This window comes from Tachysurus fulvidraco, chromosome 5, assembly GCF_022655615.1.
Source record: "Tachysurus fulvidraco isolate hzauxx_2018 chromosome 5, HZAU_PFXX_2.0, whole genome shotgun sequence".
NCBI classification, from domain to species: domain Eukaryota; kingdom Metazoa; phylum Chordata; class Actinopteri; order Siluriformes; family Bagridae; genus Tachysurus; species Tachysurus fulvidraco.
The window spans coordinates 22,226,461-22,250,766 of record NC_062522.1 but is presented as its reverse complement, the minus strand read 5'-3'; the positions used below and the strand labels follow the sequence as shown (position 1 = coordinate 22,250,766).

At 38.2% G+C, this 24,306-nt stretch overlaps 1 protein-coding gene across 3 annotated transcripts in view; it reads left to right on the top strand.

The window, feature by feature from the left end:
* The window catches only part of sema3fa (sema domain, immunoglobulin domain (Ig), short basic domain, secreted, (semaphorin) 3Fa), a 52,759-nt gene extending 29,091 nt beyond the window's left edge, over positions 1-23,668 (top strand). For 2 of the 3 annotated variants that reach the window (XM_027146301.2, XM_047814259.1), the window contains exons 3-19: positions 4,497-4,657; positions 6,330-6,392; positions 7,007-7,126; positions 9,856-9,945; positions 11,812-11,905; positions 12,116-12,235; positions 12,585-12,724; positions 13,771-13,885; positions 17,053-17,122; positions 17,849-17,993; positions 19,065-19,287; positions 20,895-20,983; positions 21,077-21,118; positions 21,365-21,522; positions 22,160-22,227; positions 22,323-22,456; positions 23,123-23,668. In XM_027146301.2, the coding sequence (XP_027002102.1) occupies positions 4,497-4,657; positions 6,330-6,392; positions 7,007-7,126; positions 9,856-9,945; positions 11,812-11,905; positions 12,116-12,235; positions 12,585-12,724; positions 13,771-13,885; positions 17,053-17,122; positions 17,849-17,993; positions 19,065-19,287; positions 20,895-20,983; positions 21,077-21,118; positions 21,365-21,522; positions 22,160-22,227; positions 22,323-22,456; positions 23,123-23,548 (2,258 nt within the window). In that variant the 3' untranslated portion in view covers positions 23,549-23,668. The remainder of the gene's footprint in view (positions 1-4,496; positions 4,658-6,329; positions 6,393-7,006; positions 7,127-9,855; positions 9,946-11,811; positions 11,906-12,115; positions 12,236-12,584; positions 12,725-13,770; positions 13,886-17,052; positions 17,123-17,848; positions 17,994-19,064; positions 19,288-20,894; positions 20,984-21,076; positions 21,119-21,364; positions 21,523-22,159; positions 22,228-22,322; positions 22,457-23,122) is intronic. The other variant, XM_047814260.1, reaches the window with a different exon arrangement.
* Positions 23,669-24,306: the final 638 nt, after the last annotated feature.

Here is a 24,306-nt window from a genome sequence, read left to right as displayed (position 1 = left end):
TGACTCCATGTGTAAAGATGCTGTCTTTTGGTAGTGCTTTTATATGCTGGTGTACATTTTCCTCCGATTTTATTAGAACAGCAAGGCCAATACATATTATATGATATGAGGCAAGAGTTTAGGATTTCAGCTGTTATTTCCTAGTATTTACATTTAGATGTGTTAAGCAATGTCAAACGTAGAACCTTTTGTATCACACTACCTCATTTTTAGGCGAGTAAAGGTAAAACTTTAGGTCAATTAAAGTAAAACAAAAACTATTGCATATTCCTTGTCCAGTCTAAAACCTTCCACTTTTTCCCTGTTAAAGTCCTGCGTTATGTTCGCAGTGTGCTTTTCTGCATGATGAAGTTCATCCTAATTTATATGGATGCACTTCTCAGAAGTAATTCATCACGAGATACATTATCAATAAAGCTGATATCCTGCTTCAGAAGCAGCCATGCAAGCCCAGACCATGAAACTACAACCAGCATGTTTCACAGATACACGTGTATGTTGTGGATCATAAGCAGAACCTTGCTTTCTTCAAACATTGCTCTTTTCATTACTTTGCTAAACTTTCATATTGGTTCCAGAAATGTTGGTCTTCTGATTATTACTACTGGTTTGGGATATATGGTGCTTATTTTTCTGCTCTTGAGTAGTGAATTGTGTTACTTCAAACCCTGCCCCACTGACTATTGTTTGTTTGGTGTCTGTTGCTCGGTACACCTGTGGTTTAACAGTACAACAGACACCTGTGTTTGCCACATCGCCAACTCCATCCTCAACTCTTGAGTGAGGATGCTTCAGGCATCGCCTCAAGAACACTCACTTCATGTTGATTCAGATGATATACATTCCTTTGCCAAGCTGGAAAAAAATGTGCTACGATCCAGGACTGTGAATGCAGTGGGAGAACTATTGTCTATACAAGTGACAAACTGTTCTTGGATGTATGATATATGTATGGTGGAAGTTGACTTCATTGGGTGGAAAGGAAACTAAACAAGTGCAGTTTTTGCATAGCAATGGATGGGACATTAAAAACGGATGTCAGCATTGATAGTAAGCTCCTGCTTCCTGCTTCCCCCTTGGGCCAGGGACTACCACAGTTGCTCTTTATCCTGTGATGTTCCTTCCTGTACCACACATTTTGTTTAGACTGATACCAAAGTCTTCGTCTTAGACACACATTCAACAGAGTCAGGATTTGTATCAAGCTCCATTATTCTCTGAACAAAGGCATTTGTAGATTCTCACTTGTACATACATGCATCCCTTTCACAAATTCGGAACTCCCCTCAAAGGGAACTATACACGTCTGCTTTATTCGTACTCAGTGTTTTTCAGCCCAAGATCAATAGTTAAAATTGCACGGAGTGACTCTAACATAAAGAGAGTTGATTGGATAATTGTGGTGAGTTGTGTTTACACAGGTGAGATGTGTGTTGTGTTTCTTTTTTTTTTTATTAACACACCGAGTTATGATTTGACTCAAACGTTCATGAAAATGAGACATGAGAAATGTGCCAGTGCTTTCACAGGTGCGTGTAGAGTTTTGAGAAAATAGTGCATTGTTTATAATGAAGACAAGACATTTTGTAAAACTGTAATAGCCAAAATTTATTTTTGGTTTGTTTATATTAATGGTTTTAGAAAGTTAGAAGTAAAAATGATTAGCTCATTTACAAGGCAAGGGTTGTAAGTCTCTGGGTTGTTGATCGAAAGGTTGGGATTCAAGTCTCGCTGTGTAGGATAAGACCTACAGGAAATGGATTTATTTATGAAGGACACAGATTTTTGCTTCTACTTTTAGCTATAAAGTTTAATGCTGATTGATTGATTTTGATTCATTTTGGCTCTACGTCTTCTCTAGAGTAGTCTGGGTTCCTGGACTTTTCTGGCTACTTTTTTGATGAGTTGGACTTGAAATTATTTCTGTGTGGTGGAAACACCACTGGCGTGAAATTGAAAAATATCCCGTTATCTCTGGAGTTTTAGACCACAACAATTTTCTGTAATTCTTCTCCTGATTGTGTTTGCAGGTTGTTATTTGCTGTGGCCCGTTACAGAAAGTGTGTGTGTGTGTGTGTGTGTGTGTGTGTGTGTGTGTGTGTGTGTGTGTGTGTGTGTGTGTGTGTGTGTGTGTGTGTGTGTGTGTGTGTGCTTTATAGGAAAGCTAACAAATAAAAGGTTCAAGAGGTTTGCCTAGCTTTTTTATGAAGTTGCTCACGAAATTGTTGCTCATTGTTGAGGATATACTGTACCAGCTAATTGTCTCAATTTGAAATGTTGTGGTATTGAATAATGAATTTTATGGTTTCTTTTATTGATCAATGAAATTAAAACAGTCCTTTTGACAATCCTGTTATATGTACAAGTTAAAATAACTTGAGATTTGTTTATTGTAGCAGTTCCTGATACCATGCCAAACAGGTGAGAAGAGTTGCTGTATTTCGGTAGAAGTTTTCTTGGCTTGTTATTTCTCTTTTGTCTAGAGTCATGAACTTGAATATATAATTAGTCTCTGATATGAATTGTCAGGATTATTTCCCAGAATTGAATATTTGTGTTATGTAGCAACTCTTAAATTTGCTCTCACATTGCCTTATCAGGTTCGCATTTTCCACCCAGGACAAGATGTTAGATGATGTTGGGTTAGAGTAACATGAGCTGCAGCATTCCGTTCTCTTTGTACACTGTCTCCCCGCTGCAAGCTGTTGTGCTCACAAATGAGTTGCAATCCAGAATGGACTCTGTGATCTCCATCGTAATGTCAGAGCACAATGCAAGAATTGTTGTATTGCATTCATGTATTTAGCCTTCATTTAATGTAAGGTATGGGTTCATTATTATTTAAGAATTAGATATTAACTTTAATGTTAATATTTAGTAACATTGAAACTGTTATTAATAAGAAAAATTAATAATAAAATTATGGCATTCTTGTAAATATCACATTGGGTTCCACTTCTGTCAGCCAAGAAATCTGAGGCTACACTGGGCACTGGCTCACCCAAACTGGACAGTTTATGATTGGAAAAGGACTAGGCATTGTTTTATCAGTATTCAGCTGCCTACAGTAGTTTCAGTTAGCCCGTGCTCAGCGGAGCTTCAGATTTCTGTTCTTGGCTGACAGGAGTGGAAACCGATATGGTCTTCTAGCCCATCCGCCTCAAGGTTCAGCATACTGTCTGAGATGTCCTTCCGCTTGCTGTGGTTGTAAAAAAGTGGCTATTTGGGTTGCCGTAGACTTCCTGTCAGCTTGAACTAAAACATTTCTTCCAGGTGGTCAATAGGAGTTTTATTTCTGGCATCAACAATCATGATATTTTTGCCTGTTTAGTAACCTGTAACCGAATAATCTGTTACATTACTTTCCAATAATAATAACCCAATAATTGCAATGCTACCACATAATTCATTCACTGATTCATTGATTCTTTGGATTTCAGGAATAGCCAGAGCTGCAAGTGTTAATTTTCTTGCTAACCCTCAATTTGAAACCTTTCAAACATGTTTAACTATTAATTCTATGCAAGCAAACCTACATTTTATGATATAATCACATTATCAAGGTATCACAGATTTAAACCTACAGCCTTCCAGTTACTAGCACAGAACCTAAACATTGAGCTGCCACTGTTCTAAGAGTGTCTGACTTTAGTGGAGTTTAGTGGAGAATGTTACGTAGTCTTATGCGAATATTTGTTTATTATTGTTTTGCTACACAATGAGAGTGCATTCAGATTTTGGATGTGACTGAATAATTCCTCCCTCATGATTTTTAAAAGATGAATAGGATTCTCTTGGCAGGTTCTCAGGTCCCTCAAAGTGATTAGCTATTGTGTGAAATCCATCGGATCTTTACAAATATTCCACAATGCAATAATGATTTCACAGTTTTTACATCGAAACCAAGGACGGTTCATTCTCACATCTTACCAGATCGTTATTGAACAAACTACTCGTGGTTACAGCATTTAGTGATTTGTGCTTTTTCATGGCTCCCCGGTGACAGCCAAAGCCGCTGAGAAAGCTGCACTACAATTACGTTGTTACAATAATAATAACAGAGGATTTTGGCTTTGTTGTTGGCCCTGAGGGAGTCACAGCTGCCAGGGGTGTGTGGATTGGAAAATAGTCAGGTATAGGCAGTTTCAGATAAATAGTTTTATTGCAAGGGTCCAATTACTTGGCTGCTGTTGCTCAGAGGCGAACTTCTGAGGTTTGTACTTGGCTCAGTTTTCTGTTTTTAATGACATGAAGGAATGAAACGCAATAGCCATTATCATGCTCATTTATCAGTAAACAATCATTTCTGAGGTGATGATGGATGTGTGTAGGGTCACAGATGCATATTGTTCATCAACATCCTTTTATAGCATACATACACAGATTTACTCATAACAAAAGGTTTTCTAAAAGGCCTCAACTGGCTTTATTCCTAGTTTCTATTAAACCACTTGTGAACGGCAGTGTTTGCTTCTCTTTTTCTTCTCCTCTCTCAGAGCTGAAGTCTACAGGCACGGCACATCACTTTGCCTTCTTGCTCAACTCTACTGATTATAGGGTCCTGCTAATGGATGAGGATCATGACCGTATGTATGTGGGCAGCAAAGACTACATCCTCTCCTTGGACCTAAATGACATCAACAAAGAGCCCCTCATAGTAAGTTCTATACTTACTGTACATTTACTGTATACTTACTGTATACTTACTAACAAACCAAAGACACATGTAAGTTTCACAGTTGATGTTGCATACACAAATACGTTGCCTGACCAATTTCATTGCTCCACTTTTATCTTTGATCTTGGAGTACCAATGTTGTGATATTGTTCGGACAAACCTATGCAGAGTTTATGCAACTAAAGTTGCATTCATTTTTGGCTGAGATCTCTTATTGAGGATGGGAGACGTTAACGTCTTCTCCAGCACATACTAAAGCCTTCCAAACATCAGGATTCTATGATGCCCAATTCATGTGTGTAACAATTCAACATGCTCCACGCTTCAGTCCTTTGTATTGCTGTATAATGTTGCTGAGACCATTCTGACCATATCATAACACGTCCTGCAGAGGCTTGTAGAGTAGGCATAATGCATGGCAGGTGCATCTCTTCATGTGCTTCCCTTCTTACCATTAATAGCCCATCGCTTTGGGATAGGGTAAATCTGGACTCATTAGACCACATGACCTCCCATTGCTCCATAGTCTAATCTTTATGCTCCCTAGGAAGTTTAAGTTGGTTTATTTTTTTTGGATTAACCTCACTAACAAATGCCTGTTTTGTGGCCACACAACTGTTTAGTACCAATCCTGTAAATTCTAGTCAAAGTCTGTGTTGGGAAATGCTCTTATATACAGATTATTAACCAAGAATTTTAAGGATCTCTCATTCCGAACACTTTTCTCCTCCCAAGTTTTCCACTATTCTTCCAGGTTTTAATAATGAAGTCTATTGATTTCAGCAACCTCCTTAGTTGATTTCTTTGCTCAACAATAATTTCCCACTTCTGAACCACATGGTTGTTTAAGACATGACAAGATACTCACTGCATCAGTCAAGGTTAAATAACTTGTTGCCAACTGAAACATATTAATCACTGGAATAATGATTCAGTCATAGTTAAGCACTGTTAAGTGTTTACTTATTTAAATTGGTATAACAAAATGGTTTTTGGCAAGGTAAAGTATGTAAAAATTTATCTTAAAATATAATCAGATTATACCAGTATATCCTTTCCTTGGATCATCCAATAATGCATTGTCATAAGTTTCCATTTTACTTTTGTCCCAAATCATTTACTCAGTAGTCCACGAGGCAAGATGTCTACATTTTCTGAAGAATACGGGAAGAAGAAAACCTGCATTTTGTTATAGAATTGCATCTGATTAGCTGTCAAGGTTTCTTTTTTTTTACTGATTTTCAATATTGTGATACTGACGGAGTTGATCAATTTGAAAGTGCAAGCCTGTTACCCAAATTTCAAAAGTTAAATATTGCATATATATGTATTTTAAAGAATTACGTACCCTATTAGAATGTCTCCATGTCACTAGCAAGGATGCCAGATCGCCACATTTAGTGCATTTGAAAGTCGGTTCATAAAAATGCAGCCCTGTTCCTTTCAGTCCAGTTACTCATTTAAGAGCAAAATGCAGCCAGGAAAATTTGGAGAAATGGGATTATTTGAATGGTTAAAGGCAAGTTCCATCATCATGGAAATACCCCGTATGCTTGACTGCAGTTAAACTATTTAACCATGTTTAACATTTGAGTGTCAATTCTTATCATCATTTTCTCTAATCATTTATTTCTCCCTGTCTTCTCTTCAGATCCACTGGCCTGTGGCTCCTCTGAGGAAGAATGAGTGTGTGCTGTCAGGGAAGGACATCAATGTAAGTGTCCTCTGAAGTGATAAAGTTATGTTCAGTCATCTTCTTAACATCTTGTTTCATGCTACATGGTCTGCATCTTAAAGGCATCACTGCATGTGGTGTGTGAATTTATTACTGTGCCAATACTTCCGAGTATTGAAGACACAGAAACTTAACAAAACCGTTTGTCAGTAGGAGCCAATTTAAGGCTTTAAGAAAAAACATAAAACTCATTATTGATACAGCAATTATATAATACAAATAATTCATTCATTTTTTCTGTAGTGGTGCATTTTTTATATTCTCTCTGCTTTGCTTCAAGGGTTTCCTCCAGATACTTTGGTTCCCCCAGTGCAAAGACAGGCATTGTAGGCTGACTGGCATCTATAAATCTGTAGTGTGTGAATGTGTGTGTGTGATTATTCCGCCCTGCGTTGGTTGGTCGTCCTATTGCGGGGACCCCTGAGTGCCAACCAACGCAGGACGGAATGTCGGATGGATGGATGGATGGATGGATGGATGGATAAATAAATACAGAATTTAATATGATTTTTGATTAAGGTTTGTTATTGTTATTTTGTTGTAACACGTTATGTGAAGTCATTTAACTTTGTTTCATATTCATGCTGATTTAGGGAGAATGCGGAAACTTCATCCGGTTGATCGAACCATGGAACCGGACTCACCTATACGTGTGTGGAACTGGCGCTTACAATCCCATTTGCACCTACGTGGACAGGGGTCAAAAATCTCAGGTAAAACATCTGCCACAGCTGACCTGCTGTCACATCCTGGTTCATGAGATCAAAACTTTCCTCCTTGGTCACAGGAATGTATTCTCTCTGGATCTCTCTTTTTTCTGACTCAACAGTAACCACATTTGACCATGGAACAGTTTAAGTACAATCATAAAAACATTTTCATTGGAAAATGGCTCATGAGAAACTCTACTGCAGGATTAGAATGTTCCTTAAATCCAAGTCTGCGATTTTTAGAATTGGATTTGTTCAGCAAAATAGAGGGTTACACCTATTTCTACAGCATGTTAATATCACTGTGAACCTAGATATTTTTGGTTACTTTACATTGCTTATTATTATTATTATTATTATTATTATTATTATTATTATTATTATTATTATTATATATTATTATTATTATATATTATTATTATTATATATTATTATTATTATTATACAAGGATGAGGCAGGGAAATATCTCCCTTTAGTTCAAAGTTTGCTGCTGCCTTCACCATAATTCAGTTTGATTGTGTATATATCTTCTTTTCCCTAATCTAGACAAACAGTACAAACAATCGACACAAACATACTGTACACAGAGCGCTTTGTGAAGACACAGAAACTAAGTAATGTGATGTAAGATGCCCTTTTATGGTCTTGTTGGTGCACTCTGCTTCCTCACATAACTACCCAAGCTGATAAGTCAGAGCTTCAGACACAATTTCCACAATTAGAAGCGTTCCCATAACATCGACCATGACGTAGCATCGAGTTCCCTCAAAAGGATACAGTGCTTTTTTTATATAAAAATTTCCGCAGTTTCCTATAATAGTAGTCATTTGGATGTAAGGGTCAAAGGATTAATGAGCTTTTATTGATTTTGAGCTTTTATTCCCTGAAATGTATAATAAGATTACATAAGTGATAACTAAAGACAGCACCTTTGGTCATAGTGGTTGTTTTGTGGATTCTCCCTTAGGTCTCCTCTTCAGAACGTTTTAAATTGGGTTAACGTTCCACAATTTCTCCTCAGTTGGGTTGGCAGTGTGTTTTGGATCGTTGTTTTGCTGCAGGATAAAGTTCCTCCCAATTAATCTGGATGCATTTCTCTGTAAATTGGCAAACTGAATGTTTCTGTAAACTTCGGAATCGATTCTGCTGCTAGCATCATGAGTTACCTCATCAATAATGATTAGTGAGTCTGTTTCAGAAGCAGACATGCGAACCCACACCATGGTAAGCTTGTATGCTTTGGATCTCTAGCAGATCATTTCTTCCTTCACACTTTGGCCTTTCCATCACATTGGTAGAGGTTCATCTTGGTTCCAGACTTTTTGGGGTGTATTTCTGTCTTTCTGAATTCTAACCTGATTCTTACTGATGGTGAGAGGCTTGTGGTATGGCCTCGATATTTCTGCTTTAAAAAAGGTTGACTAGTGATACATTTACCCCTGCCATATTGTTGGTGATATCACTGTTATTTTGCAGATTCTGTCATAAACTGCTGTTTGTACATTGGCCTACCTGTTCTAGTAGTTTTTTTTAGGAGAAATTATTGTATTTTCTATTCCGAGTGCTAATGCAGTCGTGATTTTTCCCTTTTTCTCAGCTTCAAATGCTGTCTTCACAGGCTAAACCAAGGACTCAAAACAAGAAAAGTTATTTAGAGCTATTTATCGTTTAAGTGAGTGAGTGAGTGACGTGACATACGGCTAAGGACGGTGACCATACTCAGAATTCGTTCTCTGCATTTAACCCATCTAAAGCGCACACACTGCAGTGAACACAAACACACCGTGAACACACACCCGGAGCAGTGGGCAGCCATTTACGCTGCGGCGCCCCGGGAGCAGTTGGGGGGTTCGGTGCCTTGCTCAAGGGTGACTTCCAATCAATCTAACACCTGGACAACAAGGAACACCTGTCACTCACCTATTCCCATATTTTAGACTTGGGAAAAATGTGGGAATAAACAAAAGGTGTCGTTTTCTAAGACATTCAACACCTATAATTGGTCTTACTCTTCCAATACTTTCAGGTGGCCTGGTGAAACCTTTCACATTGTAAAATTTTGACAATTTTTTTCTATGTATATTTCTAAAATCTATTTGCTTTTATAAACTGAAATATGTTTCTCTTTTGCAAGTATCTCAACCAGTTACTATTGCATTTACAAAAACATAAAGATTTAAACATAAAGACATCCCAGCAGCAGCAACATCACAGACTGATTCCAAAGACAGTCTGATTACAAGATGAATTGATTAGTTACCACATATCTATCCAGCATCCAGATCAAAGCATGACATGTAGTGCATGTAGAAATCTTCAGGCGATCTAATGAATTGTATCACTGCTTTTGTAAGTGGCTTGTTACTCAGTAGAATGCTTGCAAGGCAATAATAAGCAGTTCATAAAAACACATATCCACATTGTGCTGTTGATATATAAATAATGTAAAGAGGTGTTATGAAATATAAACATCATTTCGGCTAAAACCAAATTTTCAATTTTCTAATGTTTGGCCACGTGCAGTGGATTTTCCAAGTCCATCATTCACATGTCTGCATGCTCTGCATCTTCAGGATAACAGTAACATTCTAAACCACAGTTTGACAAAGCATGTAATTAGTCACCATTGTTCTTTGTTTTATTTTCACTAAGTACACTGCCTTGTCACTCCTAAACAACAAACTACGGTGTGAAGTGAAAGCTTAACCCACTAACATTGCTTGTCTCTTAGGCTTTGCTCCTGAATCAAAATCTTCGAGCAGGAGGCCGAACGAGTCGTGCAGCAGAACCCAGTGCCTCACCTGAGCCTTATGCACCCAAGGTGGGACACAATATCCTTGCTAAAGCAGGAGAGACACATATTTAACTTTCTTTAAGGGATTTCTGTACATTTTTTGAAGGTTTTTGGTAGGACAGAAATATTGTTTGAATAACTTGAATGTTTCATATAGACTAGAAAAGTGTCAAATTTGTGAAAAATGAACAGACAATCAATTTCAAAGCAAACTTTGCTTCATAATATCATTCTTGATGTGTCACTTGTCTTAGTTCAGTGCGGTAGGAAAGGAGACAGTGAGTGTGCACAGAGTAGCAGCTGCTTCAGGCTGCTGTTAAATGTGTCAGTGGGAAACATAAATAAACATGGAGTAAAAATGCTGATTTTGGATGCCTCATAGCGTCAGGTTTGCCTCCACTTGCCCAAACACTGCCTTTATAGACAGTGTATAAAAAATTGCCAAACCCTCATGACACCCACTGATTGTAGGTTATTACAACCTCAAAGAGATGAGTCAGCCAAAAAAATTAATCTGGGCTAAGTGTTAAATCTAAAGCATGCTTGTAAAGTGTCAGAGCAGAGCAAATCCCAAATGGAGGCATGTTCCCCTTATTCAAGTGTGTAACGTAATAGACGATTTGTCGAGACACGAATTTCATGCATAGCAGCTTCTGAATTGTAGATTCACACTGAAACCCACTTGGATGTATGCTTTTATCTTGATGTCGTACATTCATCAAATTCTACATCTCCAACATTCACAACAGATTCTAATCTTATTTTGGAGGAACTTCCATCCTGACAGCTGTTTGAATCATGCAACATCCAGATAAATCTTTATTTACCTCATGGGGAGTGTGCTTCAAAAGCAGGGCCTGTTAGATACGTTTCAATAGATAAAGACGTGTTTTGACTATATGTGTATCCAGTAACACTCAACCAACCACCAAGATCTCATGCTAGAACCAGGATGTTGTGGCAGGTGGGAAAAATGTCTCTTCTAGGTATCTGCGCATAAATGGACATTAACTGAAAAATGAAACTGTTGCTAACAATATTAATTTGACGAAAAGGATACGTGCGATAAATATGTGTAGTCAAAACATATTTTATCTGTGGAAAATACATATAAAAGTTCTATTTTTTTTTTTCACAAATAATTTTTTTTTCTTTAGGATAGATTTTATAACAGCTTAATTTCATTCCAGTGACTCACTGAGGTCATTTTTTTATTTGCTATCAATTTAAAATTTGGATCTACTTTTGATTAGTAAATAGATTAGTTAAAATAATTATATCTATAAATAATAATCATTGATTATTAATTATAATGATTATTGATTGTTTCCAACCCAAGAAGCATGGTGAATTGCTTTACACACTGTGTTTTTGATATTTGATAGAACAATATGTAACCTAAAACCTTTATTGGAGGTACTGATGAGGAATCTTAACAAAAAGCCTGGAGTATTTTGGAGTATTTTCACAATTTTTATGGATTGTGGTTTGCAGAGTGTATTGGTGCTGCCACATTATGAAAATAAACCGTAGTAAGTAAATAATGAATGCGGTGTGGCTTCATCCGACCAGCCAACCTCTGAACTATGGATGCATTGCTTTGTCATATTGAACGGTGTAACCTTATATGTAAAATGTCATACTGAATTTGTTGGGGCTTTTTTTTTTTTTTTTTACAATAGAGTGCAATAGAGTCCAAAAGTTCCTGTGGAAAATATTCACTTGAATGTTACACTTTCAATATGAGGCATTATATTATGGGATGTCAGATGGTGACAGTGGGTAAAACAGCAAAGCTCTATGAAGCTAAGACAAGATAACAATCAATAATGTTTCTTCTAATGTACACTGTAGACCCATTAATGTGGACTCTGCATGTTTCCCCTATTCCAGGAATACATCTTTCGTCTGGAGCCGGGTAAAGTGGATTCTGGGAAAGGAAAATGCCCATTTGACCCCAAATTAAACAGTGTGTCTGCATTGATCAGTAAGGACCTTAGCCATACCTGAGCACTCACTTTTTTCTTTACCTAGGCCTGCATTTATAGAGCTCTTTACTCATATACTGTAGCTCCACTCGCACAAACGTGCACATTAATTCATCCTGTGCCTGTGGGATCCAGTTAGAACGTCTTTAATGCTTGTGTATCCATTTCTGTTTCCTCTTCTCTGTTGGTCTCTGTGTCTCTTTGGACAGATGGCCAGCTCTACGCCGGAGTGTATATCGATTTTATGGGAACGGACTCTGCCATTTTCCGTACACTAGGGAAACACACGGCCATGAGGACTGACCAGTACAACTCGCGCTGGCTCAATGGTATGCACATAACACACTGAGGTGCCCTGTGCATGATGTGTTTTTGCATAATCTAGCCCAAGAATTATATAAAAATTTATTTCATTACATGATCAGAGATGCACAGACACGTATCAAAGTTTCTCTCTCTGTGAACAGTACCATAGATATACTACACATAGATACATATTATACATACATACATATTATACATACATGTATACATACATACATACATATATACATGCATACATACATACATACATACATACATACATACATGGACAGACAGACAGACAGACATATTGACATATAAATGTCTTCACCACATCTTTCTTGTAATTTTCTCCGTCATGTCTATTTTCCCCAGATCCCACATTTGTCCATGCACAGCTCATACCAGACAGCGCGGAAAAGAACGACGACAAGCTATACTTCTTCTTCCGGGAGAAGGCTTCAGAGATGGGTCAGACCCCCATGACTCAATCCCGAATTGGCAGGATCTGTCTGGTGAGATACACATACATGCACATCACACATCCCATACTAAATACACAGACAGGCATATTCTACTTTTAAGCATTTTTTTCATGTAGACATCCCAGAAATTTCACTATTCATATCCTGAGTCAGCTGCTCTAATCTGGTGTTTCACACCTATATAATGAGTCTTAGAGTGATAGTTATCCATGGTCATGTTTATCAGCCATTCTACAATAATTATTCTTATTCTTATTTCCTCAAAAACATTCTTTTCCGCTTGAATGTTTGTAATGAGTGGGTAGTTGTTGGCTGCTGGTCACTGGGCATTGCCATGTCTCATTATTGGAGTTGGCGGCCGTCCATAGCAGATGGGTCTAAGCAGTGCTCAGAGGCAATGTTTACAACCATACCCCACCCCACCCAGGCAGCCCACACATATACTACACCACACGGGTGTGAGAGATTCCTATATAAAACCCTTTGTCTTGTTTTTAACATTAGAAACACAAATGGCACGGTTTGTCTTGGTTCATGGAGACTGGGTCATATTACTCTATAAAGCCTATATGCACGTTTTAACATTTTAGAAAATGGATGTAAATTCCCTTTCTTTTTTAATAGAGATTTAATAAGCTATTGAAACCTCTGACTGATTCTCACATGCACATGCAGCGGAGTCTAAAATCTGAGACCGCTAGTGAGTATGAAGGGATAAGACTCATGGAAAATCTGACCTTTCGTACAAAGGAGTTGAAGATGGTCCAAATGACATTTATTTTAAATGCTGAATAGAAATCTTGAATATTGAATAGTCTTGATGTTGCACATTACATGCACATTTTAATGCTTTTAAATGGGATTTTCAATGTTTTCAACGTTTTCAATGACTATAATATACACCAACACAAACATAACTTCAGTATCATTATACCAGACCATTCTGTAAAACTCTCTGAATCATACAGAGTGACAGAATTTGAGACAGAAAAACAAGCGTAGTGTACATTTGATTTTCCTATATATTGTGATACATCTTTTAACCTAAACCTTGCATTTGCCTTGTGTCTTTACAGAATGATGATGGAGGTCACTGTTGTTTGGTTAACAAGTGGAGCACCTTCCTGAAGGCCCGACTAATCTGCTCCGTAACTGGTGCTGATGGCATCGAGACACACTTCGACGAGCTCCGTAAGTTTGTCTCATTTTTCTGCTGTGGGAAATGGTTGGATTTTGGATTTTGGATCTAGGTTTTAAATTTATAATAATATCAAATATTTTGATTGCTATAAAAAAATCTAATTATAAATATATTCACACTAACTTCATCCACTTAAAAATAGGATGTGGTTCAAATGGATGCAATAGATGTGGAAGGTGTGTTGCTCAATCCTCCAATCAAATCAACTACTGAGGGACATTTTTTGTGGGGCTTCCACTTACTTTAGCTTTTACTTATAATTTTCATATAAATATTTCAGTGGTAGAAATAGTCATCTGGTTGCTGGCTGGCTGGCGTGGATTGAGACATGCAAGGCATGAAAACGTTGTATCGGTGAGAAAAAGGTGTCCCAGCAGTTAACACATTTTGTTGAAACTCAATGTGGGTTTGAAAAAAATCCCAGTGTGCCAGCAGACCTTGAGCATTGCTTCCTCTTGTCCTGCTGCTCCACCTACCTTAGTAAAGAGTCAAAAATAGCAGCTAAAAAAAAATCGTCTCACAGCCATCAAAATAGCAATACATCCTAATATGTCCTAATATATAATACCAAGAAGTCACACAGGACAGTAAAACACATATAGCTGATAAAGTGTTTGTGCTATTTGTACTGAAGAAAAAAAAATAAAGCTATTTGCTGGCTTTTATATTTTCCGATCCTTCTCAGAGTTCCCAGAGTTAAATCACACATATCTCTCAGCTGTGTGTGTTTTTTTTTTTTAAACTCATTTTCACATTGTCACTGTGGTGATAGTCATCATCCTACAGGCCCAGTTTTTTTGATCATTCCTGGAACAGTGCTTTCCCAGTTCAGGAGGTGTTTCATATCTGCTAAATATCTAAATGTGTGTTTGGAGTTTGCATGTTCTCACCTTTCTTCCGGTATTTGTGCCATGTACTCTGGTTTCCTCCCCAGTGCAGATACATGAGTTATAGGCTGACTGCTGATTGTTAAACTTTAAATTGTCTATAGGGCGTAAACGGATGGATAAACGGATATCTCCATTACCCATCTATTCATTTTCTGTACTACTTATTCAACACAAGGTCTCACGGAAGCCTCAGTCTCTCCCATGTGAGTCAGGGCTCAAAGTGGGAAACATCCTGGATGGGTTGCAAGCCAAATTCAGGGTACAGTCACATGCACACTCACACTTACTGTATGATGCATGTCTTTGCACTAGTTTAAGGAATCCCCTGCCCCAATCCCCTGGTATAGACACTAGGTTCCTCTAAGACCTTGTATAGTTTAAGCAATACAGAATGTTATTGCTCCCAAAGGTGCTTCAACTAAAGAATTTGAATGTACTTATGTACGTCATAGTTAGGTTTTTTTTAATAATCCTGCTTTCACTGTACTTAGTGTAAAAAAAAATTGAACATCTGCAAACAAAATTGAACTGATATATATATATATATATATATATATATATATATATATATATATATATATATATATATATATATATACTGTGTGTGTGTGTGTATATATATATATATCCCCCAAGACCTTGTGTAGGATAAGTTGCACAGAAAATAAATGGATATATATGGAGCTGTTTGAGTTCTGTCCCAATGCATTTTTCAATTGAATTGTGTGAATTAAGAGATCTCCAGGGAATAAAGGAAGCCCTGATTCAGCCTCATTTATGTAAAGCATTTCAGTTGAATATATTGACTGCTAAAGCTCTCCAGAGTCTTCCATTTGGAAACAGTCTTTTTTGTTCTTTTTTTCTCAGGTCAAAGTATTTCTTTTTCTTTCAAGTTAAGTGCTGGAAGTAAAATAACAGGCCAAATGGGTTTCCGATGTCAGAAGGAAATCTCTGGAGTGATCTCCATTCAGTTAGTAATGTAAACCCATAATAATGAAGTACACTTTGGAAAACTGGGTACAGACCTGAAACAGCATAAGCCTTCTTTACACACTTTTTAATGTGTGTATGCCATTTGTATGTGTTGTTTCTGTGAATGTGTATATGTCTGTGTGAATCTGTGAATGTATTTCTTAGCCAGGCTTGCCAGAAGGTAAGGGAGTCTTGCCCAGCTTTTGATTGACAGGGTGAGACAGAATTGGGCAATAAATCCAGCAGAAACAACCAGTCTTCCTCTCTTTTAGCCACAATTGAATCCAAATGTGTGAAGCATGGATTTTTTATCACTTCTGCAGGCGCTCAAACCGGCGAAGTGCTTGCTTCGGGCCCGGTTCATTTCAGTTATCACATTCCATGCCGACTTTTCTCTTCCTCCTCCCTCATCTTGGCCTCCAGCTTTCCTCCTCGCTAGTGTTTATTCTATTTCTGTGATTGTGTTGAAGGAATTCACTCCTGAAAGGACCGTTTGACCTCATGTTTTCCCAAGTCGACTCAGGGCCAGTGAGGATTTTATGTCTGTTTGCTTTTTTGAAGGATGCATTAGCAAGAGTGCTACTTCATATAATGAGCCCGGAGCTTTCAGTGCGGTCCAGGTTTCTGATTAATTTGGGTCTGATTATCCGTGACAGTCGTCTGTGGTCCTCTCCTGTCTTAGCCTGATAGAATGTCTCAATCTTCTGACTCTTCCTTTTGTCCTTCGGTTTTGTGCCTTTGCCCAATTTATGGTCCTTCTCTGAGAATAGATTGAAATAGATTCCATAATTTGCATGTACTATGATCTGTCCCGACACACAAAATAGAGAATATAAGCAAAAAAGCAGATGGAAATAAAACAATAAAATGAAAGTGACTGCACTGGGGATCCTTGGTTAAATTGGTAGAACCTTCTAGATATTACTAAACCACCTCCATTCTTCATCTCTGTCTCTCTTTCTCACTCTCTTTTTCTTTCCTTCTCTGCCACTTTACAGTCTTGTAGCACTCGAGCATGTCGAGCAGTATGTACTTGTACTTTTCCCTTCTGTCATATTAACCTTCTTTTTCATTTTGGCTCAGTATACCTTCTCTAGCCCTCGGGGGTTAATTTACTGCGTCTATATGTACCAGAGAGTCAGCAAGCGAGAATATATGAACTTTATGAGAAGTTTATAGGATTTTTTTATATTTCACATTTCTTCCTCGGCTCTTTTCCCTGTAGACTCGTTTGGCAGTATTGATCCATATCTGATCACAGAACACCTCAAACTAAGCTTGTGCACTTTTTTCAGGGGATGTCTTTATTCAGAAGACTCAAGACAACAAGAATCCAGTCATTTATGGAGTCTTCTCAGTGTCTGGGTAAGTATCAGTGAATGTAGCGTAGTCTTGAGGCTTGAAATAACACTACTCAGTGATCAGACTTATCAGATTGGCACAAAAGCCTGAATTGGGCTTTCTTTCATATCCAAGCTGCCAGGACAGCAGATTTACTGCAAATGTTTGCAATCTAATATGTTTTGGCCAATCTAGTAGTTTTATTCAGGAAACAGTTCACGTGTCATCAATGGAATAAGAAACAGAATATTGCTCCTTGTACAGTATGTTATATCACGGCAATCAGTGTAATGAATGACGTTAGAATTCAGCACAAGGCCTCCAACGGTTCACATACGAAAATATATAAATATACGGCGAATAATAGGGATCAGTGTTAGAGAGTTTATTTACAAGTCCTTACATTTCAGATTAAATCAGTGATGCCTTCAGGCTTTGTCTAAGCTTTGTAAAGCCAAACGCACACTGCTACATGGTAATGAAAAATGTGTTGTCTTTCTGCTGCAGGGCAGGAGTACTTTCACAGCTTGATTTGTCTCTCTCTCTCTCTCCCTCTCTCTCTCTCTCTCTCTCTCTCTCTCTCTCTCTCTTTCTGTCACTTGCTCTGTTTATTCCATAATGATCTTGTGTACCTTTCTGCATTCTTTTCTCCTTAAGACCACAAATGAATGTGCATGGGTGAGCAATAATACGGAAACCTTTAATAGCTCAAAATGACTAATGATGAGTCATTAACTTTCTCCACTACAGGTCAGTGTTTAAGGGTTCAGCCATATGTGTGTATTCCATGGCTGATGTGCGTATGGTCTTTAATGGCCCCTTTGCCCACAAGGAAGGTCCAAACTACCAGTGGATTGCCTACCAGGGAAAAATCCCTTACCCACGGCCTGGGACAGTAAGCATCTCTCTCTTTTTTTTCTCACACACATATTTCAGAACACAAAAACAATCCAACAAACCGTAATATTTTTTTTTTTTTTTTCAAATATAGTTTTCCAGTTTAGTGGAACAGCTTGGCAACTATTGCAGGGAAAATGCAATCCTTTCTGTTTTTTCCACATATGCTACCTTTGTTTTTTCTTTTTTCCCACGTCATGTGGTGTTTTTTACTTGTATGTTCTCTATTTAGTTTGCACATTGTTCGTCGTTTGTCTCTGTGCATTGTATAATACAAATCAAGTCATTTAGAAGTTGTCAATGTTGTTTATCTCACAGAAAAACCTTTTTCTGGTGACAGTTGTTTAATCTTGTAGGGCCGCACATGATCTCTAATGATGGTATACATTTCTGGAGATGCCCCCATGACATTTTGGCTTAAGCGCAGGCTGGGAGCATAGTGAGGAAGCTTGTGTTTACAAATATCCAAATGCATCAGCAAATCATAATAGAAGCAGCGATTAGAAAAAAGGTGACTTGTCCAACCAACAAGCATATGGTAGCATGCCAGTGGGTTTTAGAGAGAAAGCCTGTGGGTGTAGTGTTGTTTGCTCTCATTCTCACCACAATTTACTACCAAGTTTTTGAAGGACTGTCTCAGTGAGAGATGTGTATTCCCAAGAGAGATCAAGCCTGAAATGGGAGACTAAATTAGTCTTGTTAGGCATCTAATGTAAGTCTGGGTTTGGACAGAATTTATGTGTTTCTAGACTAAATCCTAAATTCCTCTCCTTCTGACAAATGAAAACCAGATTCATTGTGTGTAAGCATCAGAAGCATATGAAAGCATCTGTACTCTACTGTGACATTCAGATATTTTACATTTCTATTATAGCTACCTTTGTCTTTCATTCTCACACTCATTTTCTCTATCTTCACCTGTTTTCTGATGATTTGTCTTGTATTCTACTTCATTCACAGTGCTACTGTAACAATGTTGTCTAATAGATATCAATATAGAAGAAGGACACACATACATACACACACATTGTAGTACACAAACCACTTAGCTTTTGTCTTCTCCACACAGTGTCCAGGAGGGACATTCACCCCCAACATGAAATCCACTAAAGATTACCCAGATGAGGTGATCAACTTCATGCGGAACCACCCCACCATGTACAATGCCGTGTATCCAGTGCACAAGCGCCCCCTGGTGGTGCGTACCAACGTCGATTACGAGTTCACCACTATCACTGTGGACCAAGTTGCAGCAGCAGATGGCAGTTACGAGGTGCTTTTCTTAGGAACAGGTGAGACAACTGGATATGTAAGCATGAGAAAAACGATGAGAAATATATGGAGTCGTAAAGAAGCTACTGTTGACAGTGAACACTAACAATTACCGTCCACTTTAGCCAGAACAGCTGCTCATTTATGCTTCTGTCAGCCAGCTAAATAAAAACCATACAGATACAAGTCAAGAGCTTCTGTTAATGTTCACAGCAAACATCAGAATGGGGTAAAATGGGGGTGATCTCAGTGAATTTGATCATGGCATGTGTGTTGGTGCCAGACAGGCTGCTTTGTGTAATTTAGAAACTGATCTCCAGAGATTTTCATTTTGATGAGAAAGGTCAGAGGAAAATAGCCAGACTAGTTTGAGCTGACAGGAAATCTACAGTGACTCGACCAATCTCTACACCTGGAGTGAGCAGGAAACATCTTAGATCACAAAATATGTCAAACATTGAGACGGAAAGGCCAAACCAAGACGAAATCAGATTCCACTCGTGGCAGCCAAGCACAGGAATCTGGGTCCACAGTGAGTCTAAACTCACCAAAAACTAGACAGTACAAGATATAAAGGAAATCTGGCCTTTTTTCAATATTCTGTCATCATCAAGATGTTTCCACCGACAGAGCTGCGCTTACCGGATGTCTTTTTGTTTTCCTCACAATTATGTGTAAAATCCCAACAGATCAGCGGTGTGTTAATTATTCAAACCAGCCTGTCTGGAACTAAAATCCAGCCAAGTCACAAAGATCACATTTTTACCATTCTATTGTTTCTTGTGAATATTAACTGAAGCTCTTCACCTGTAGACCAGCACAATTTTGTACATTGTACTGCTGCTACATGATCGGACAAGTGCAAAAACGAGCAACGAGTGGCCAATAAAATGGCTGTATTGGACTTAATGAAGAATGACAATTTTAATATTGTATGGTTAAATAAATAAAGCAGTAGATTGTTAATACTGGTTCCTTCTATCCTAACGATCAGTTAACTTACGTTCACAGGTTTAGTGATTTTACCTCTGCAATTCTCCATTCGCTGTAACTAGCATTCAACTTGACATCAAAATCACTTTCTTGCTGCTAAAGTGAAACGTTCTTAATGGAGAGAGTTTGGATATAAATTCAGCAGTTTATATCTGCATCACATCATATGAGATGAAGGAGAAGCAGTGTGTGTTCTCTGTCTTCACTCTCGTTGCTAGTCACTGCACCGATACCTTATTGAAGGTCAACTTTGCTCAATTTTGTCACATCAGTGGATGTGAAGGATTTTGTCACTCGTGTTGCCAGAAGTTGTCGGCTCTCAATGAAAACCAATGACCTCCTGCTGCTTTGTGCAGTGAGTCGCTGTATGTGTGAACATAGCAGACTTTTCATGGTTTTCTGAGTCATATATTAAAACCACAGACTCTGTTAATTTTCAAATGTATTTTCTTACTATATACAGACAAAAATATACATGATTAAAATGTTTTGTAGTATTGACACTGCAGTGTCATTAACACCAATTGTCTATGTGCAGTCTAAACCTTCTCATGTGTTACAGACGACGAGGAAAAAAAAAAGTCTATAAGTCATTATGCCTCTATATACTGAGTTTTGCTCTGTACAACCACAGACAGAGGTACAGTGCAGAAGGTCATTGTTCTTCCTCGAGATGACCTACAGACTGAGGAACTGGTTCTGGAGGAAGTGGAGGTCTTTAGGGTGAGTTATTTCCTCTAACACTCTTTAACTACTGTATTTCATGGTCTAGGATTACAGAAAAGATAATAATAACATTATTACTTTATACTGTAGGTCCCAACTCCAATAACCACCATGAAGATTTCTCCAAAACGAGTAAGTATGAACTCTATTGAAAACAACTGAAGGTCTTAACTTAGAGTCTTAAAAGATTTGTTTGTGCACCGAACACTTATCAGTGAATGGTCAGAATTCACAGGGCAAGATAAAAGTTAACTTTGTAATCATAACAACGAGATACGGATGAAATAATAGTGGAGTTGGTGCAGAGGCAAAGAAAAACAGGAAGATAACAAAAAGATTCTCAGCCAGTGTATAATGTGTGTGTTCTGATTTCTATAGCAACAGCTATATGTGAGTTCAGCAGTGGGAGTGACTCACCTGGCATTACACAGATGTGACGTGTACGGTGAGGGTTGTGCAGACTGCTGCCTCGCCCGAGACCCTTACTGTGCTTGGGATGGCAAGTCCTGCTCCCGCTACTCCACCAATCACAAGAGGTGAGGTGTGTGTGTGTGTGTGTGTGTGTGTGTGTGTGTGTGTGTGTGTGTGTGTGTGTGTGTGTACAGGCTCTGTAAAAATGATGACTGTGCGCATGCCTTCTGTACTACAGTGTTACTCTGGCTGGGTTTTTTATTGACCCTTTATTCCATCTATCCTTATTTATTTGTCGAGTCAAGTCAAGAAGCTTTTATTGTCATTTCTACCAAATAACATTGGTGCAATACACAGTAATACACAGCCAAAGGAAATGGACAAAAATTTTAAAGGCAGTGCGATGAACGACAATTGATTATGAATGGGTGGATGCATGGATGGATGGATGGATGGATGGATGATTGTGGGTGTGGGTGGTGAGTCCAGTCTCTAGGTATTTTATTCAATAGAATTAAATGTAAAGGATAAAAAAAGGATTAAATTTAGGTAATTTAGGGGATTATCACTGTGTATAAATAAACAGTATACATTCATTTGCAAACTTCTTATTTTTTAAAACTTTACTGGAATACATCAAATTGTATCATCAGTGGAAGCACTTTAAATCCATTTTGGGATGCACAACAGCTCAGACTTGTCCAATTATGAAAGAGATCGTTGACTTTTTTGTTGATCGGATCTTATTCTCTGTTCTGCTAGGCGCAGCCGAAGGCAGGATGTGAAGTACGGCAACCCGATTAGACAGTGCAGAGGCTACAATTCCAACGGTAAGGAATGAATTATAAGTAGCAGTATGAGTTACACCGTGTAACTCCTCGTCCATACTTGGCTCTACTAAGCCCTCTTCCTTTTTCTGTCCTAGCCAATAGAAACACTCTGGAGGCGGTGCAGTATGGAGTAGAGGGAAGCACAGCGTTCCTGGAGTGTCAGGCCAGATCTCCTCATGTGTCCATCAAATGGCATTTTCAGAAGGAGAACAGTGACAGGAGACGAGAGGTTTGTGTTGTTTCCCGTCACAATCTTTATAAAGTTCACATTTACATAATCTATCATACTCATTTGATATAGTTATGGTTAGTCGTATGTGTAAATATCTTCGTGTTTTCAGCATGCTCTCATGACCATTCTTGTAGCTCTTCTTCTAGCCAAGTTTGTATGTGATTCATAAAACTCACACACTCATCAAAATCATACAAATTTTGCACAAATACTGGTGTTTTTTTTTTTTTTTAACAATACATTACCTTTATTAGTGCCTTTCATTACTTACACTGTGTAGATTCATACACACTGTACTATACCTGCTTGGCTTCACCTGATTGAATCTCATCTAAAAAAAAAAAAAGAAGTTTTTTAACATTTGAATGCAGTCCAATTCTGTCAAGAAACAAAACACAAAGGACCCTTCAAACACTACCTATAGGATTAGACATAAGATAATAAACCATCTAGTGAGATCATAGCTAAAATCTCAAAATACCAAATTACTACAAAGTACATGTTGGATGAATGAAATCATAAAATGATGTTTTATGAAGGGTGTTATATTAATACATCTTTTTAATACATATTTACAAATTATTATTATTATTATTATTATTATTATTATTATTATTATTATTATTATTATATTGATACCTTTACTCTTTGTTTTACTGTCAGATCCGTTCAGATGGTCGTGTGTTGCACACAGATCAAGGCCTGCTTTTACGCTCCCTGCAACTCTCAGATGCTGGCACATACCAGTGCACAGCCACAGAGAAGAACTTCAAACACACACTGGTCAAGCTGCAGCTGCTTGTGCTCTCAGTGCGCACTGTCAACAACATCCAGATGGAAACAGGAGCCTCTATACCGGCCATGCCTGCTGTTCCCCTACAGACCAGTGCCTGGACACCCAGTGCTGAGCAGTACAAAGACCTCCTGACCATCCTGAGCCAGCCTGAGATGGGCTTAATCAACCAGTACTGCCAAGACTACTGGCAAATCACTGAGCAGGACAAGAAAGACCCATACGAAGCCAAGGAGCAGCGCAAACCACGGAACCGGAGACACCACGAGACCCAGAGGAGCTCGGCCGAGACATGAGGAGGCGGCTGACGAGGCGAGGAACAGAAACACAGACACAAAGAGTACATGCATCCACAAGACTCAAGCAAAAAAAAAAAAACTCCAACTCGCTGAAACACATTACACATCAAAAAAACAGTTAAACCACAGTGTGACCGATGGACTAAATGGACACATTAGAGCAGCAAGAGTAGGCAGTATTTATTGTAGTTTGTACATAGTTAGACTCTGTGGATATCTTTGTACTGAGAGCACAACAAGAGAGAGAAAAACAAACCGTTTTGTGTATATGATTCTTCTGTGCAGATATTTTATTATTGTTATTCTTCGTATAGCATATTTATTATAGTGTTCTTGTCCTAATGAACTGTGTGACTGTATTATGTGGGAAGGAGAAAGCACAGTTGTATATACCGAGTGGAAAAATACTCATGGCGCCTCATTTATAAATGAGCTCCTGATAAACCACCAGGTAATATACAACAAGACCTTAGCTGTAACACCAACAGTTTTAATTTACCAAGCCATTTCCATGGATACGAGCTGTATTCCTAGTCAGTCACACTTTATGTATGCTTTATGTAGCTCATTAGGTAAAGGGGCTCATTACACTTCCTTGTCCAGTGTCCAAAGCTAGACGAAAAACAGAGTCAGTTTGTTAGACCAATAACACATGAGCAGCTCCTCTTCAAGGTGTTTATTCCATCAGCTTATATTCAGCATTGGGAATACACAAATGGTTTGAACATGTGCCTCATACAAACCTAACAAGCAAT